General features: G+C 43.6%; 1 protein-coding gene across 1 annotated transcript in view; it reads left to right on the forward strand.

Moving 5' to 3' along the window:
- SORCS2 (sortilin related VPS10 domain containing receptor 2) overlaps positions 1–19607 on the forward strand; it is a gene marked incomplete at its 5' end in the record, with an annotated part of 130671 nt that overhangs the window by 55823 nt on the left and 55241 nt on the right. The window contains 6 exons of the mRNA XM_083519074.1: positions 5368–5532; positions 6683–6756; positions 13794–13858; positions 15289–15407; positions 17112–17201; positions 19204–19383. Coding sequence (XP_083375200.1) covers positions 5368–5532; positions 6683–6756; positions 13794–13858; positions 15289–15407; positions 17112–17201; positions 19204–19383 — 693 coding nt within the window. The remainder of the gene's footprint in view (positions 1–5367; positions 5533–6682; positions 6757–13793; positions 13859–15288; positions 15408–17111; positions 17202–19203; positions 19384–19607) is intronic.

A 19607-nucleotide genomic window follows, 5' to 3' on the forward strand; every position in this document is an offset into this window, starting at 1 on the left:
ACCTCTAGCTCCTCAGCGATCTCCTTACAAAAAAGCAAAAAAGGAAAAGAAAAAACCAAAAAACCCCCCCACCAAATTTGGCTTCCTCCACAACTTTGGCTTCCTAAAAAAAGCTCCACAACTTGGGGTGGATCACTGCCAGTCTTTTTACGACAATGGGTAGATCACTGCCAGTTTTTTTATACTGTGAGTAGATCACAGTCTATCGGGAGTTGGACGTCCCTGGTATAGATGAATACTGTTCACATGGAATCATACCTGCAGCGTCTTATCCAAGGAGGCACACAAAATTAATATGCACGCAATGTGAATTTTCCAGTGGCCAAAAACTAGAAGGTGTAAATTCTGTTGCATTACGTTTTATGGTTTTTTATATTATAAGACATTTCTACATGCCACCTGCTACATAGAACATATGCTGACAGTGTACAAAAATAAGCTCATAATTTGGTAACGCTCCCAAATTAACAGCAGTTGCACGATATTTCTTTCACATAGTAATTAAAAACCACAGCAGAGTACTTCTGGAATGTGAAATTGCATAATAGTATGGGATAGAGGCTGGAACAATACAGAGGGAAATTTAATGCTGCCATCTCCAGGTAGCACATAGAATAGCATATGTCAACTGAGATCAATTTACCTAAATTCATGTTTTTAATGAGTAATGGAGTGAACAGACTCCTCCATACGGTTATATACACGGGTGCACTGCCATGTAGAGAGACTAGTGTACACTGGATGTGTATGCAGGAAGTCAATAGCCATTTCCGTGATCACAATGGCTGAGGTGAGTGTGGCAGGGATGAGGGCTGCATGTACAGACTCATCCCACCTCCGTTTTGCCTGCTGCTTTCCCCTGGGGAAACCCATGGTTTAGTGCTGAATCAGAACAAATGGCAACCAGGTTTGTCTCAGATTGCTGTTTGTTCCGATTTAGCACTAAAGAGCAGGTTTTCCAGGGGAAAGCGATAGGGCAAAGACAAAATCATTTGGCACAAGACAAGCGGAAGTGCGAATGAGCCCTGACTCACCCTAGACTTTCTCCATGTACCTGTTACACACTTACACAATCACACGGAGAAATCTGAAAGAAAAAACTGGCTACTAATATATGAAGAGCAGAATGCCACTGTATATTGGTACATTTCTTATCACAGAAACCTGGTTAGCAGGAGAATTTTATATTATTACAAATCTGACATGTTATTCCTCTTTCTGTTGTATTACAAATGTCCTTGGCAGTTCGTTGTATAGGTGCAAGCAAGGTTGGTATGTTTTTGGTGTGTCAAAAGGATGTGGACAGGAATCTCTTTATGGATTTCCTTCTTCATGTTTTGATATGCCGCATTTTCATTTCATGCACATTTCTTTGGGTGGTACATGGACATTTCATTGGAAAGAGATGTAAAGCATCAAAGAACTTCTCTGGCTTTGCTGCCAGACTACAGACTGTCAGTGAGCTCTGGAAATTTATCTGTGATTGGTTTTTCCAGGCGCAGTGGCCTACATGTCAGAATAGTTAGGAGTTGCTTGGTTGCAGGGGTGCCAACTTGAATAATAGGCCCAGGTAAGCCCCGCCCTGCATAATCAATCACATGATGTGGCACACACAGACACTATTTGAATGGCAATGCCCATCAACTTTGGAGTGGGGGGCGGCGGCCCCCTCAAAAAAATTTTGGGGGTGGGCTAAAGACTACCCAGCCCCTAGGAGTCGGCTCCTGTGCTTGGTTGCCAATTCCTCTTTTGTATAGCTTCTAAATGTACAGGGTGAGTCTTTTAAAAGAGGCCCCGTGGAACATGTATACTCTGTCTCCACAGAGCCTCTTTTAAAGGACTCACCCTGTAGCATAGCTTCTTCTTTGCGGGGCTCAGTCCACTTCCACATGGAGTATAGCACTGGAATGCATGTAGTCTGAATACCACCAGGCAGTGCTTATAGTCTTTCTATTTAAGCCTGTGTTGAGCAGACATGGGGTATAATTTAATTTCTGCATGATTTGCTTGTTAATTGAGCATTCTGTTTTCATTATATTTCCCTCCTAAACTGTTGTTACTAGGCTGCAACTCTTGGGAATTGGTGGGATAGAAAATGAACTCAATGAATAACTACAGTGGAACCTTGGTTTTTGAATGGCCTAGTTGACAAACAAATTGGCTCCCAGACGCCGAAAACCCGGAAGTAAGAGTTCTGGTTTTTGAATGTTTTTTGGAAGCTGAATGTCCGATGCGGCTTATGCTTGAGTGCAGGAAACTCCTGCAGCCAATTGGAAGTCGTGCCTTGGTTTTTGAACATTTTGGAAGTCGAATGGACTTCCGGAGCAGATTACGATTGAGAACCAAGGTGCCACTGTAATTCTCTTCTAGAGTGAGCCCAGTTTACTCTGTTCTTTGCTGCTACTGGAAATCTTTTCTCCCACTATCAGAGGCTGATGGAAGCACGCAAACTGAGGGTCCCTCTGTGCAGCACATGAATTTGGAACAGAGCAGCGCAATTGTGTTGTTATGAATCGTGTTGGATCATGTGTAATTTGTACAGTGTTTTACAATCTTCATCTTACTGATTACTGCAACATTAGAGATAATGCAATATTCTAATTTTACAAATAATGAAAGGAAATTGAGAAATGGCAAATTGCCAGATAGTGAGCCTAGTTATGGTAATTCATATTAGGATTCCACCCCCTCCCAAGTTGATCTCCTATTTAATCCAAAATCAATTTTAGTCTTTTCCTCTTAATATTGTAGTTCAGGCTCAAGGTAAGCCCTGATAATGAACACTAGGTATTTTCAGAGTATCCATTGCAGATATCCTGAAGTTGTAGCACTAGCCGACTCTGGCCTGATTTCATTGTTGCTCTTATTGCTGCAGCATGAACGGCAGCAAAACGCTTCTTTGCCATGCTTTTGGCCCCTTGCCACATGTAGCACTTAACATTCATAACATCTGACTGAAAAGGCATGATGTTGAATGTGTGAACGCATTTAACATGCCTGATTTTTTTCTTATAACAATAGCAGCTCTCTCTTCCTGTGGCCCCAAGAGGGATTGGAACCACAGCTTTGTGATAATGGAGTTAATGCTTACCTCCCTCTGCAGTCCTGCCAAAAACCCTTCCTCCAGAAGCTTCTATTAGCTTAGGGGTCAGCAAGGTTTACCTCGCCTGGGCCGGTTCACTCCAGCAGAGATCCCTCCGTGGGCTGCATTGCGTGTGCACACACCTGCAATTTTCGGTGTCTGCGTCTGCGCAGATGCAATTTCTAGCGCCGCAGAAGCGAGTCCCCATGCCACACAGGTTTAGTGCAGCATGTGGGGACTCGCCAAGCGGGCGGCTCGGTTTGGGGGCGGCTCGTGGGCCGGTTAAATGACCCCCATGGGCTGCTTGTGGCCCATGGGCCTTAGGTTGCCTACTCCTGTATTAGCTCCAGGAGACAAGCATGTTGGGACTGTTGCATGCGTGAAATGGTTAACCTGTCCCCCCTCTCTGTGTGCTGCAGTCCCGATCCTAATTGAATGTCCCTGCTGCAGTCCCGATCCTGATTGAATGTCCCTATTGCTAAAATAAACAACAGCCGGTGTGGGCATTTGCATGCTTACATCACACCTGTTTGGACCCACAGTCCACATGCCAGAGAATCACTTGGGGCATCTCTACGCTAGTGCATTCAGCCACAGGGGTTGCAGCCATGGCCCCTCCCCTCCAACAAGTATGGATATTTTGCTACCTATGTTGCCTGCAGCTCTGCAACCCTGCAGGGATTTTTCAGCAGCAGCCACGCTGCACAATGATGTGACCATCTGACCTTTGGCTCTTTGAGGAGGGGGAAGTCTTCAGTGGTTTTGCTTACACAGAGAATGTATCTTGAACTAATTTGTTCACTTCACCGTGTTTCACCGTGTTATTTCATAATCCATGGTACAACAGCCTTTCAGTCTCCTCTGAAATGTCACTTGTGGACAGTGAGTGACACTGTTACTCACTCTTGAGTTGAAAACAGCTAATTCTGGATCTGCCGTTAGTGGATTCAGTCTAGTTCCAAGCGAAATCTGGAGTGGATTGTCATCTAGGTTGTGTGCAAACTGGCAGGTGAGGGGGAGCAGGCTGGCTGAGCTGCCAAGCCCCAGCCCTGCTGGCAGGTCACCTTTTACAGCACTCAGTGGGTTTGAGGATGAAGGCTAGACATAGGGGGCCTCCCCTGCTTCAGGGCCCCCCAGGACATTGCTGCTTGGCTGTTAGCACATGAAAATTATAAATGCCTGAATAGGTCTGCCAGTGGGAACCGTGAAAGGTACTGCAGTGTGGTTCCAACAGGATGCCTGCATGAGACAATTCCTCTTGCAGATTTCAGTTAGTTTCTTTATGCAGTTTGCAGTGAATTGTGATCTAGACAAATAATTGACTGCTAACTCTCACCACCGCTAGAGATTTACCATGTACATGTTGGCATTTTTTAGATTATGAGCACATGGGCAAAGAATTGTCATTTTAAAATGTATTGTATCGCTCAGTAAGGAAAATGCTGTCTTAGGAAGCAGCTTTGCAGCATTAATGGTAGTATTAGGAAGATTAGTTCTTTCCAACATTTTATTATCCCCTCCTCCTTCCAACTGCAGTCCTTGTCCCCCGTATTTTTCTGCCTCCTTTCAAACATCTTGTGCCAGTTGTGATATGATCACTGATAAAGCATGAGGATAATTCTTGTTCTAGCCTGCAACCCCACTAGGGAATAAGCACCGTAGAACAAAATTGAACTTTCTTTTGAGTTAACATTTATACGATTGTGCTATAAAAGTCCCTTCTCGTCTTCAAGGGATCCTGGGAATTGTAGTTCTATGGAGAAGTAGCATAGGGGATCCTAAATACAGAATTCCTACACCATCGTCCTACAAATCCTAGGTTGGTTTTTTTAGGAAAAGCCATGGGAGTTGAAGTGGCATAAAACCAATGACAGATAGGTAGCCGTGTTGGTCTGCCATAGTCAAAATAAAAAAGTTCCTTCCAGTAGCTCCTTAAAGACCAACTAAGTTAGTTCTTGGTATGAGCTTTCGTGTGCATGCACACGAAAGCTCATACCAAGAACTAACTTAGTTGGTCTTTAAGGTGCTACTGGAAGGAACTTTTTTATAAAACCAATGGTTATAATTGTAGCTTATATGACCTGTCCTAAAGGGATTATCATTAAATGGCTGATATAGTTCCTCTTTTGGTTTCTGGACCAGTTGGAAGGAAGATTGAGCTGAATCAGCTCAGTACATCTGTGCCTATTTTCTGCTCCTACATTTCTTTGCCTTTTAATAAGATGAAAAAGATTCCTGTAGGAAGTACAAGAGTCTGGCTAATCTGCTGTTCTTTTCTTTTGTAGATAATTCTTGTAAGTTCTTCCCATAATGACCTGGATCAGAGTCTTTTTATTAGCACAGATGAAGGAGCAACTTTTCAAAAGCAGCCTATTAATTTCTTTGTGGAAACCCTGATTTTTCATCCAAAGCAGGAGGATAAAGTGCTTGCCTACACCAAGGAGGGACAGGTAAGAAGGGTCAAGCGGTCATTTGACATTTCTGAAATGTCATACCAAAATAAGTTCTAACCACTTTAGAGGAATAGTATTCAGATAAGGGTGACATTATTTAGCAATGGAAAATTATTATTCAGGTCATTCAGTGTAGGCTGTACCCTACACACATCCATCTCATACTATTCTTCAACAGTTAGTGTTTCACAGCTGAATAGCTGAGCAGAGTCCATCGAACAGCATTGGCTTTGAGTTGACACCAGCCAGTAAGGAAGTGATATTAGGTATATGAAAGTCATGACGATGATTGTACATGTGTGAGCCATTCTGTCATGCTATGATTATTTACCGTATTTTTCGCCCTATAGGACGCACTTTTCCCCCTCCAAAAATGAAGGGGAAATGTGTGTGCGTCCTATGGGGCGAATGCAGGCTTTCGCTGAAGCCTGGAGAGCGAGAGGGGTCGGTGCGCACCGACCCCTCTCGCTCTCCAGGCTTCAGGAAGCTCTCCGCAAGCCTTGGGAGCCTGCGGGAGTTCCCGTCGGGCTCCCTAGGCTTGCGGAGAGCAGCCTGCATCTCGAAGCCTGGGGCGCACTGCACAGCATGCCCCGGGCTTCGGTTCCCCAACCTGGTTCTCCCTGCTGCCAGCCCCACAAGCTCGGGGGACAGCGGGGAGGCGGAACGCCGCCATCCCGCTGTTCCCCGACCTGGTTTGGGCTTCAGGCAGATATCCACAAGGCGTGGGAGCCCGGCGGGAAGTCGCGCTGGTCTCCCAAGGCTTGCGGAGAGCTGCCTATTCTGAGGGCTGGGGTCGGGGGAAGCTCGGGCTTCCCCCGCCCCAGCCCCGTGCCTGGGGGGGAAATATTTTTTTTTCTTTATTTCCCCCCCCAAAAAAAACTAGGTGCGTCCTATGGGCCGGTGTGCCCTATGGGGCGAAAAGTACAGTATATGAATCTGAATGTTGCTTCCTTTTTGGTCATGTTTTGTTGATATTTAAACAAATTGAAATGAACTAAGGGATGGCAGCCAGTAATTTGATCACCTGGACAGCTCAGTCGCATATTACTTCCAGCCTTGAAAATTCATTTGCCTGTGCTTATTGTACTTTGTAAGAAGGATTAAATAAAAACTGTACTAAAATGTTCTGCTTTTATTATATTTTAAGCTTTATGCATCTCTTGACTTGGGGACAAAATGGACACTCCTGCAGGATCACGTGTCAAAAGACCATATATTTTGGTAAGAAACATAATGTTGGTCTCCAGAAATTAGAGTTAAGGCAGATCTTTTGTTGGTTAGTGTGGTTTGATGAAAATTTTCCTTGGATGAAGGAATACACTGCTCCAGGGCCGGGGAATCCTTGGCCCTCCATATATTATTGGTCTCCCATTAGCCCCAGCCAGCATGTCCAGTGTTCAAGGATTGAGGGAACTGGCAGTCCAGCAACTTCTGGAAAGCTAATACAATTGAGTGACCTGTGGTTTCAGTAGACATGGTAGAACAAATAGGTACAACTAGTCCTGCTTCTTCAATGGCCCACTCTTCAATGGTGTCACCCTCATCCACTGATTTGGTAGCAGCATGTGAGCTCTGATTTAGACAACGAACTTGCTTATTCCAAAGGCTTTCCAATTCATTGCAACAAAGCAGAAAATTTTGCCCCTGCAGATCTGAGCCCTGTGTCAAAGATAACTGAGAAACTTCCTCAGCTCCACTAAACACTAGATAATAGATAATATACTTATATTTTATATATTTGATTCCACAATCTGATCCAGTTATTTCAGTATAGTTCCTTGAATCACTACTTTTAAGTTTTATGTGACAAAACCCAATCAAACTACCATTCTTGTATGGAGGATTCATATAGCAAATTAACTGATGAAAAATGAATGTGAGAAGTATAAAACACACAAAAACATATATCAGGGCACAGGTCACTTGGGGAAAATAATATTGTGTGCAAAGTTGGAGGTAACCACTGCTGACTTTGTAAAAAAAAAAATAAGTGAGACTTCTATCACATGTGCCCTAAGGCAAAAAAGCTTTTGGTATATGGCAGAAGTGGGGATGCCCAGCCCCAAGAACCCTCTTGACTTCTCTGTTTGGCCCTCTGTTTGGCCCATGCCCCGTCATGGGCCCTTCTTTCCACCCTGAGTGGTTTTGCCTGGCTGGAACGAACGCTGATGATGCTTCTTGCTTGCCCAGATGTAGGATGGAGAGCAGTGTATTGGTGTGTGTAGAAACTAACTGGTTTCCACTTCTGCCTCAACTGATGACGACGGATCGTTCCAGTCCTCCAGGGCTGAAGAGAGGCTTGGACAAAAAGGAGGAGGGTAAGGAGGCCATAAAGCCCCCTGAACGTCCTCAGTAGGAATTGGGGAGACTAAGATACCTGCAGGTGCCTGTGGCGCCAGGGCATGGCCCAGCGGGGGCAGGCAGGGGGAAGTGCTGGGTGAGAGCTTCTCCATTGTCTGCCTCAGTGCGTGGTAGATCTCCTCTTCGAGTTTTGGCTAACTTGAATAAAAGTTTAAAAGGCGCTCTCTGGGCAACGTATTGAAGGGATGCCACAAGCAAATCAGCTGCTGGCTCAGAGGATTGGGACTATGAAGGTATTTATTCGAAATTTCAATGACTTGAAAGGACAACTCCTGCTGTTAACTGGAATTAGAGGCAGTGGGCCAGATTTTTTGATGTTTTACTTGGAAATTGCCAAGGCTTTATTTTGCTGCCCACCCCCAAATGAGGATTAAAAAGAGAGGAAAGTGTTTGGAACGTGAAAGCAAAGCAAATAACAATGACATATAATTTCTCCATTAGAGAAATGGAGGAAAAGAGATCGCCTGAGTTGTGCTAGGTGACTTTGAGACTGGCTGAATTTGCAGTGGATCATCTTCACAAAAGACCGCAGAACAAAATTTGAACTTATGTTGGAAAGACTGGAACTGATCACTATGATCAAGGAATAGCCATGACGGATTAAAGTAAATAGTAAGTCAGTCTGAAGAAGTGAATATACTGGTGTAGTGGTTCATCTGGAACTGTAAGGGGCAAAATACATTTGCCCTCAGACAAAAGGAGGTGGCCAAGTCTTTTATGGTTGGAATTCTCCAGGAAATATGGCAATATGGCACATCTCCTTCCTAACACAAAGGGTTGGTGGTAAAAGCTTTATCTCCAAAGGAATATAACTAATGGCCTTGAAAGGTTGGAGCAAAGACTGAACATTAAAAGGAAAGAATCTGGTTTAAGGATGAGTCTTCATTGAAGGATCTGTGCAGAGATTGGAAGAAAATGAAACTACACGCAAGTTGGAAAGATGAAAAATTTAAACTACTATAACCTCACTTGTTGTTATTTGATATAATTTTGTTTTATTTTTATGCAGGAGTTAGTAAAGGAGGGATGAGGGATGAGGAATTTGCTTAAAAAATGGATGTTAATTGGTGATAAATTTGTAAAATAAGCAGCATGTAAAAGGGATGAATTGGAATACAGTATATGTCAAAGAGTGGGAAACCAGTTTTGAAAAAAAAACCTGTATTAAATTTATTTTAATTTGGTTTTGATGTGTTATAAATTTGAATAGGAATAAAAATTAATTTGCAGGAAAAAACCCTAGCTGACTACATTTGTTGCTCCACCCATTTTTGCTTCCATATGGGTCTCAGAAGGTTGTTGAGAAGTGAGTGTGGCCCTGGGCCCGAAAATGGTCCCCCACCCCTTATCAGGGCTGTCAGGCAGGCAGGATCATCGACAGGGCTGGTGCCTCCAGCCAGTTCCTGACACCCCTGGTGTATGATCACTGAAGTAGAGTAACTACTTTTGCAAATCCAAATGTCAATTAGCTCATTATGTAAAGTTCAATATATCCTAAATGTTGGGAGAACAACAACAAAACCCGCTGCTGGAATAGAACTCATTAGAAAACTTGGTGATAAATAGTAATTGGCAAGCTTGAAATTATTAGCTGTGAGGATATATCATCATCATCATCATCATCATCATCATCATCATCATACCCACCACTCTGGGTGGCTTACAGCATATATAACAACACAATAAAACATCAAACACTGAAAACCTCCCAATACAGGGCTGCCTTCAGATGTCTTCTAAAAGTTGTGTAGTTTGTGCAGTTTTTTTTATCTCCTTGACATCTGAAGGGAGAGCATTCCACAGGGAGGGCACCACTGCTGAGAAGGCCCTCTGCCTGGTTCTCTTCTCGCAGTGAGGGAACCTGCAGAAGACCCTCAGAGGAGGACCTCAGTTGACCGGGCTGAGCGATGGGGGTGGAGACGGTCCTTCAGGTATACTGGGCCGAGGCCATTTAGGGCTTTAAAGGTCAGCACCAACACTTTGAATTGTGCTCGGAAATGTACTGGGAGCCAGTGAAGATCCTTTAGGACCAGTGTTATGTGGTCCTGGCAGCCACTCCTAGTCACCAGTCTAGCTGCCACATTCTTGATTAGTTTAAAGATATATTAGTTTAAAGATATATTAAAATATTTGATTAGTTGTAGTTTCTGAGTCACCTTCAAAGGTAGCCCAACGTAGAACACATTGTAGTAGTCCAAGCAGGAGATAACCAGGGCATGCATGACTCTGCCAAGACAGTCCACGGGCAGGGAGGGTCTCAGCCTGCGTACCAGATGGAGCTGGTAGACAGCTGCCCTGGACACAGAATTGACCTGCACCTCCATGGATAGCTGTGAGTCCAAAATGACTCCAAGGCTGCAGACCTGGTCCTTCAGGGGCACAGTTACCCTGTTCAGGACCAGGGAGTCCATCACACCCAACTGCCCCCTGTCCCCCCAAAACAGTATTTATATCTTGTCAGGATTGAACCTCAGTCTGTTAGCCACCATCAATCCTTCAACTGCCTCCAGACACTCACACCGGACATTCACTGCCTTCTGATTTAAAAGAGAGGTAGAGCTGGGTGTCATCCAAGTACTGCTGAACACCCAGCCCAAACCCCTGATTATCTCTCTCAGCAACTTCACATAGATGTTGAAGAGCATCAGGGAGAGGACAGAGCCCTAAGGCACCCCACAAGTGAGAGCCCAGGGGTCTGAACACTCATCCCCCAACACCACTTTCTGGACACGGCCCAGGAGGAAGGAGCAGAACCATCTTCCATAGATTGTCCGGAAGGATACCATGGTCAATGGTATCAAAAGCTACTAGGAGATCCAGCAGAACCACGAAACAGCTTCCCCCTCTGTCCCTAACTCACCAGAGATCATTGACCAGTGTGACCAAGGCAGTTTCAGTCCCTGAATCAGGTCTGAATCCTGATTGGAAGGGATCCAAATGGTCCTCATCCTCCAGGCCTGCCTGGAGTTGTTCAACAATCACCTGCTCAATTACCTTGCTCAAGAATGGAAGATTTGAGACTGGGCAATAGCTGGCCATATTGGCCGGGTCCAAAGATTTTTTTTAATAACCGCCTCTTTCAGCGGGTCTGGGAAGGCTCCCTTACAGAGGGAAACATTCACCACCCCGCAGAGCCCATCACTCAGTCCTTCCCGGCTCGCTTTTATGAGCCAGGATGGGCAAGGATCAAGGAGACAGATGGTTGGTTTCACTCGTCCAAGCAGCCTGTCCACATCCTTGGAGGCAACAGATTGGATTTGAATTCTACATTTTTAAAGATATATTAAAATATTTGTTGTTGTAGTAAATTGTATTATTTTACCACTTTGGTGTTTGCTGCCCTGGAAGGGTAGGGGTAGCATTGTAATAATTAAATGATAAAACCAACCGTGATACTCAAAATGTTGAAGTATCAGGAAGCACTGATTGGTTGGAAGCCTGTGGCTACCTACATTTAGTGGCAATAAAGAATTATAGGAATAGAGTTTGATTTCATGATTCTATGAAAATATTAATGATATATATCTGAAAGAAAATTAGGCTGGAAGTCTTCAAATGATTAACTTTTTTGAAATGTAGTCTTTTAAATTACTCCACCTTTGTATTGACTTTGTATGTTCTTTGATGTACAGCTTTCAGTCTTTAATACTATTCGAAACATTGTACATCTGTATAGCTTTCTATTCTGCTTATACCTCATTTGCCTTTGTTCTTCTGTGTTCTTTATAGAGATAAATAATTAAAATAAAAGTAAAGAAAATGCACAGTGTGGAATGCAGGACAGAAATGTCATAAGCAAGCCTATTTAGTAAAAAAAAACCAGAGCCCATAAATTAAACATACTCTGTTGTGAAGATCAAGCTATTTTCTTTCTCTCCAAGTAACTCAAAGTGCCAGAAGACATTAGCCTTTCATGCTAATTAGAGCAGACTGCTTATTCAGTACACTTTTTTAATATAAAAAAAAATCCCCAATAGAACAGTATGTAGCAGCAACAACAACAACATCTATTGAGCTGGTTGTTTTATTGTACTTATGAATAATGCTGTTTTGACTGGATGATCGAGCAGTGGTTTACTTGTCAATCAACACTGCGAATAATAAATCTTGACTCCATTTATGTGTTTGGGTAAGCTAACGTTAGCTTGGTGCAGAAGGACAAATGGGAGAAAATTCTCTAGGGCCATCTGTGATGTTAGTGAGGGTTTTAGGTTGTTATTCAAAGGATGACATTTATGACATTTCTTGGATCAGATACATAAGAGTGAATGCCCTGTGGGAGGGGGGTAATTAGAAAATAATAATTACACAGATATGACAGATTCTGTCTGGTTAGAAAGCTTCATTTGTGCAGCATGAATTTAGAAGAGTTTACAAGAACTAAATCTGCACAAGAACTGAATTTGCTCACACTGCTAGGATTCAAGTGTTGACTAGAGGCAGGAAAAAGTTGGCCAGAGTCTCTTAAGGGTTGTTTTGGGTATAATACAGCCTTGGTGGCTAAATGTGGGTTTTGGAGGCAACCCAATTATCCAACAAAGCCTGCTGCATGAAATGGGATCAAATGGTCCCACCACAAAAATGGTATTTTAGATTTTTCTTTAACACCCTTAATTTCCTCAAGACTTTAGGGAGGATTGTATGTACATCTATTAATTTGATATGCTATTGAGTTTGTTTGTTTGTTGTTTGTTTGTTAAAATTAGTTAACTTCCCATTAGAAATACCCACAATGGTATGCAAGAGTGAAAAAATAGGTATACAAAGAAATAAGAAATGAGAGAGCCTACGAACACCCAGACAGGAAAAGCAGAGCATCATAACTAAAAGCAGACTCACCATGTTCAAATAAGAACTCAAAAAATTGTAGAATAGAAACAATTGGTTTGTTTCCAATGCTGCCATTCTGCTCATGCACCAGACTTCTGCTCACACACCGGTGCTTCCCCCTACTCTTCTTTCCCCCAAAACGCCCTCAAAATCTGCTCCAGATGTTTTGCGGGGGGGGGGGGGAGCAGAGGAGAGAAAGGGCAAGTCCTGTTGTAGAACTGAAATGCTTCTCATGAAGCCCTGGATGCAACCTGCTGCCTGGCAGGCTTCTCTAGGAAAACTTCCTTGCTGCAGATCTACCCCGACAAAGAGAGCAGAAGCTTTCCAGACAATTCTCCATAAGGCGGACTGAGCCAAGGGCATTGAGAGCTTTAGACATCGTATTCAGCACATTGATTTGAATTTTGTAATGGTTACACTTTCTGAAAATAATCAGACATGACTATTAGAAATAATGGTGTGTTGCTTTCAAATTTATTTCCCGCTTTTGTTACTTTGAAAACAAATACAATTACTTTTTAGAAAAGGAAGGATTATGTAGAAAGGAAAGAATAAGTGTCATGAAGAGAAGGCCACCAACAAGCTTTATTTCAGAGCCTATTTCTTTTCCGCTGTGGTTCAGCTTCCACTAACACCTACATCGTTTGTCTTGCAATCTGCTATGATTGAAACCAACAGTGAATTATGTCCTAGTGAAGGGATGGGGCTTGACTGCCCTGAACTGCCTGTGTATTATATGGGAATGCATATTTTTGCTTGTGTGCACTATGGGAATGTATGTGTTGCTTGCATGTAACCTACAGTGGAGTTTTAGGGATACTCTGGACTCCTATTTTTGTGTTTTTGACCTTTTACATTTTTTGAGATATGATACTTAAAAATCAGGAGGCAGAAAAAATGATGTCTTGCTTGATGTTGTGAGCAGTTGCATATAAATCCTTCTGTTTACCTGCTGCCCTGAACTCCTTGGGGAGGAAGGGCAGGGCATAAATATAAGTAAGTAAGTAAGTAAGTACCCAAGGTCTGTAGCTGTCCTGAGATACGTTTTGGTTTCATTATGCTCCCAGGGCAGTTGATGGAGTTGATGAAGACCCTAATTTGGTTCACATGGAAGTCCAAGATCCCAGAGGAGGTAGGCATTGGGGAGGTGATCCCCATTTCCTGCTTTCTTTTATTTAGAAACACACTTTTCATATATCATAAATTTGTTTTACTTATATGTGTTCAGCAGGACCATTTTATCTCTCTTGCCTTGCTACTGCAATGGCTGGATGACCTGTCATTGTCATTGTGAACCTGCGCTGATGGTTGCGGCTTTTCAGATGAGATAAGTCAAATCCTTGGCTGCAGACGTACTAGCTCACATGGCAAATATATATAGTGTGAGGCACAGAGTTTACAGTGCAGGCCTTCTTTGTACACAACTACAGGTGAGGATACGCAAATGAAAATTAGGCTGATGGAGGTTTCAACCAAGCAGTCCAGCCCAGCAAAGATGAGCTCCATTAAGTATACTAACGTTGCCAGCCACCCAAGAGGTGTGCAAGACCTCTTTGTTAGGAATGTTTCTACATTACTGTAATGTAGAACTATAGGATGAATTTGAAGTTCTTTTTGAGTTAAAGTCAAGCCACCATACCCTGCTTCATTGAAAAGGCTATAAAGATGGCGATCTGGTCTTGCTTTTAATAATGAACATGTAATCCTAATTTTGAGTGAATGCTGAGCTAAGGTCAAGTTCATGTGCTGAAATAATATGTGGGTAGTGTCCTTCTTGGGCTATTTGGAGACCTGAAAAAGAGTTGCTTCCTTCTACCAGTGCTTAGAACAATGAGTTCAAGCAGAATATGCTTCAGGAGCTGACTGTCCCCTCACCCATTGCTCCAAGAAAGGAAGAGCGGCCTTCCACTGCTGCTACTCAGTACCAACCACCTCCAGAAGATGTAGGCCATACTACACATAATGCTAATCCAGTACTACAACTGGGGAGGTAATTTTAACCTTTCTGGAGCTGCTGTGATCAGCAAAAATCCCCTGGCCACCAGGCTACTATTTGCATTGTGAGGGAAGTCTTCATTGGTGGGAGATTCCCACCCTATGCAAATGGCAGCCATGGGTGTGCGTGGTTTCTCTAGTCTGTACAGCAGGGAAAGGGTTTAAGTCTACTGACCCTTTTAGTCCTGAGGACACACCACAGCTTCTACTTGCATTTGTAAAAAAGATCCACCCAGCTTAAAGTTATGCGATTCAGTGTCATGGGTAGTTTGCCTCACAACTGGCAAACTGCTTTAAAAGGAGGAAAGCAGCTGTCAAAGAAGTCAGGCAGCAAAGCAGTTCTAATGGGCTCCCATCCATCCCCCAGAATCCCTGACTTCTGAAGGAGGACCCCCACCCACAGTTATATATCACTAGCTTCTGGGTGATAGATTTGTTGGGCAAACCTTTTGTGGCATGTGCATTTTCACAATAGGTCAACTGCTTCAGGAAAAGAATGTTAGCAGTTTAAAATAGCGCATCTGTTATTTATTTGCATGGTGCCTAAATGTTTCCTGCCCTCTCTAGGCTTTCGCTACATGGCTTGTCAAATTCAGAACTGTTCAGATAAAACACTGAGAGCCCTCTTCATTGATAGCATTGACAAAAACTCATTGACAGTGCAGGATGACTACATATTCCTTCAGGTAATGCCACTCATGGAAGGTAAGTTACAAAAGTTTTAATGCAACCCTTAGCATATTTGCTCCCACAGTGTGGGGCTTACTGGCCAGAAATTTTCGGTTCGTAGCCTACGTGACATAAGGACCATCAGAACCAAAACGGAAATTAATTATAAGGAACATCTTTTAAATGGCCACATAACCCATTATGTTTCTTTGAAGATCTATGACAGGCAAAAGTGCTAATACGTCAACATGCAGCTTCTTTGGCCCCTTTTATAAGGTCTTCAGTCAAGGGGTCACTTGCAGTTGATGAGAGGTCCCTGCATTGCCTGTTGCACCGCCCTCCAAAATAAGGCTTTTCCAGGTTAGGGACAAGGTAACAAAGGGTGGAAGACGTGGGGGGATGGGACACACACAAGCGTAGCAATTTGAGTCAGGCCAAGTTAGGATGGGGTTTGAACCAAGTTGACCTGGTGTCAGGGTTGGTTCAGATGCTGGTCAGCGCTCAAGATGCAGAGACAAGCAGAAGTGTTAGCTCTTTATTCAAGAAAACAGCATACCAGGCAGCAATGCCCACAAACAAGATTGGCCCCCATGAAACAGTTGCCAGGACGGAAGGTCTTTGCCTTCTACTTCTCACTAAGTCTCCCCACCAACTGATGTCTCCCAAGCAGCCTTAACCTATGTCGGGGAGGGGCCGCCTGTGCTCGTTGTTATGCAAACGCTAAGCTCTCCTTGGCCTTGGAGATGGGGGGGAGAGCTTACTACAGTGGTGCCTCACAAGACGAAATTAATCCGTTCCGCGAGTCTCTTCGTCTAGCGGTTTTTTCGTCTTACGAAGCAACCCTATTAGCGGCTTAGCGGATTAGCGCTATTAGCGGATTAGCGGCTATTGAAGGCTTAGCGGCTATTAAAGGATTAGCGGATTAGCGGCTAAAAGGCTATTAGCGGCTTAGAAAAGGGGGGGAGCGAAAAAAATCGGAACACTTGCAAGACGTTTTCGTCTTGCAAAGCAAGCCCATAGGGAAAATCGTCTTGCGAAGCAGCTCAAAAACGGAAAACCCTTTCGTCTAGCGGGTTTTCCGTCTTGCGAGGCATTCGTCTTGTGGGGCACCACTGTATAGTCGGAAAGACACTCTGTGGATGTGACAGCAGCCTCTGGCCCCTCCTCCTCTGCTCCGTGTCCTGAGTCTGCATTGCTTTCTTTGCTCTCACTCAAGCCTGTTGCTTCTGCAGCCTCCAACCCTTCTGCTCCGCTTCATCCTCTGACTTGTCCACCCTCTGGGCTCTAAGCCTTCCTTCTCAGAGCCCTAGTGGGCCTCCCTAGTGGACTCCCCAGCTGGTGCCTCCCACCACGCCTCTTCATCCAGCTAGTCCCTGATATTTGAGGCCTCCTTCAAGTGGAGCAATTCACATTTCAAGTCCCCACTTTTGAAAAGTCACTGCCTCTCTACTCAGCAGGTCAAATTTCATATAGAAAGGAGAATTTGTCTTCAGAGAGTGAGAGTCTCTTTTGAGGCCACCAAGTGAATTCATGGTGGAAGCAAGATTTGAACCTAGAGCTTCTTGATTTGTACCTCTACACTATACCAGCATTATGTTGAGATGCTATATAGCGACATTGAAATTTCTAGTTTTAATCATCAGTAATGAACTTTGTTTCTTTAATAGTTAGAAACTGATGATACCCACTATAAAACGGTACCAACCTTTTCTCTTTCACAGACATCATCAGTAAATCAAACAAACTATTATGTGTCTCACCTTCGGAATGAATTTGTACAGATGAAATTGCCAAAGTATGCATTACCTAAGGTAATTATCCACAAAATTCCTGTCCCTTTTCTTAGCCCAAAGTAGACTTTTTCTGTGCTTTGCTAGATTTTCCCACTAATTATTCTGTGCAAATGTTTAAATACAAGTAGCTAGCTCCCTGGTTGCATTCGTTAGGCACATGTGCGATCATTGACATGTGCTTTGTTTTCATCTCTGGAAGGGGGCAGAATGGGTCAGGGCGGGCTTGTACACACACCCTTCTAAAAATTGCCCATTTTAGAGCCAGTTACCTGTCAAATCTCTGGCCAGCCTCATTAAGATTATCTTTTACTGAGCTGCCTGGATGGACGATACAACAGAGTGAAGACACTTTGTATATGTGGACAACCACAGGTGGAGGACATCTCTCACTATTTACTGTACTGCCTACTATACACTGGACCCCAGAGGCAATTTCTCACCCTACCACCCGTACAGGAAAGATGTCTCTCCCCGGCAGAGAAGATCCTATGACTTCTTAGCAATGTACCGGTAAACGTTTCAGTGAGTCACAAAGTAGCCCTTTTTGCTCTGGCAGCCAAAAAGATCAGAAAGATGACCCTGGACAAAATTAGCATTGAACTGTAAGGGAAACACAGAGATCTAAATAGACACTATTATTTGTGGTGCAGCATCCCTTTACATATATTTATCTTTTATTCAGATTTGTCATGGCCAATGGCTAGTACAAAAGTTATTTACTTACACACCCCATCAAAGCACTTGGTGTGTCAGAACACAACCACCACGCAAACAGGGAGTTGCTTGTAGTTTACTTGCCCCAAACTGATAGTTGTTCCACTTCACCCACAGCCCAACACTGAAATACCCTTATATGAAATTGTGGAAAATGTATCCCCACATTCTCTCTGTGTGTAATAGTCCCCTCAGAGCTTGAGGTCTAGATATCTGGAGGATCACCTACTTCAGTATCAACATGTTGTCCATGCTTTGGGATCTTCTTTGGAAGCCCTTCTCCATGGGCCCCCACTTCCTGAGATGAAGTGGATATAATCTGCAAAGAGGGCCTCCTCAGGTTGTTGCCAGATAGCCTGTTTATCAAACATTCACCCTGCAGGGACATTTGACAACACAGACTATACATTGACCATCCATTATTATTTGTATGTGGATGTGTTAGACAATGTTGTGTCAAGCGAGAGTGAGTGATGTTGATACCTGATAGGTTCCAGAGAGGATGCACTGAACTCAGGAACCTATCATGATCACCAGTGACCATGGGCTTAGCTAAGTCTGCCTTTCTCAGTCCTCAGAATTAGATATCCTCAACCATGGCTACAAATTCCGTCTCGGTCCCATACACAACTTTAGACCTCAGACAGGGCATCGGATGTGTGTGGCAACCATCTATTCTACCACTTCAACCCAAAAGAAGTAGATAGAGGACAGGCAGTTGTTGTCCGGAGCATAATTTCTTGGTGCTTGTTTCCTGATGAGAGGGGGTCACTACAGTTTAGGGAACCAGCCTTTCAGAGTATTCACTGCCTATGTTAACTGGTACAAGATCAAACTTCTCCTTCATCAACTTGGATTGCCAGGGGCCCAACCTACTTCTGATTCCCTGCAGCTTCACAAGCACTTCTGCATCACTGATTGATGCATATGATGTTTCTGACAAGTCATACCCCCATTCAGTATCCAACATGGGTAACTTGCTGTATAATCACACAAGCAATCCCAGCTCCCCCTTTGCAGAGGCTATCATTTCCGTTCTCCTCAGTCCATGTATCTTCCTCAGAGATGTTGCATCTTGTGGAAACAACAGAGTCTTATCTATTTTGTATAGCAGATAATGTGCTAGCAGATAAAGCTACATATTCTTTACCCTTCAGTTTTTCTGTTCCAAATAATACATGTGAGATTGGTCTGTGGGGTGAGAATTATAATAGTTTTTTTTCTGGCATCTGGCAAGCGTGAGTTGGTTGTAAATGCTGTCCTGTCTGGTATACATTTTATTTTATATTGATCTTTTCCCCTTCAGGATTTACAAATTATCAGCACTGACGAGAGCCACGTGTTTGTGGCTATCCAGGAATGGTATCAGACAGATACTTACAACCTTTACCAGTCTGACCCACAGGGCGTCTCCTATTCCATTGTGCTAGAGAATGTCAGGAGCACCAAGCAGCCTGAGGAGAATGTGCTAATAGATATTCTGGAGGTAAAAGGCTCTTCATTTATTAGGCCCTCGTTTTGCTGACTCTTCTTGTTCCTTGATCCTTGTTCCTTTGAGTACAGTGGTGCCTCGCAAGACGAAAAGAATCCGTTCTGTGATTCTCTTCGTCTAGCGGTTTTTTCGTCTTGCGAAGCAAGCCCATTGACAGATTAGCGCTATTAGCGGCTTTTAGCGGCTTATCTGCTGATCGGATCAGCTGATAAGCGGCT

Source organism: Podarcis liolepis (assembly GCF_965112155.1).
Source record: "Podarcis liolepis genome assembly, chromosome: 8".
Taxonomy (NCBI): domain Eukaryota; kingdom Metazoa; phylum Chordata; class Lepidosauria; order Squamata; family Lacertidae; genus Podarcis; species Podarcis liolepis.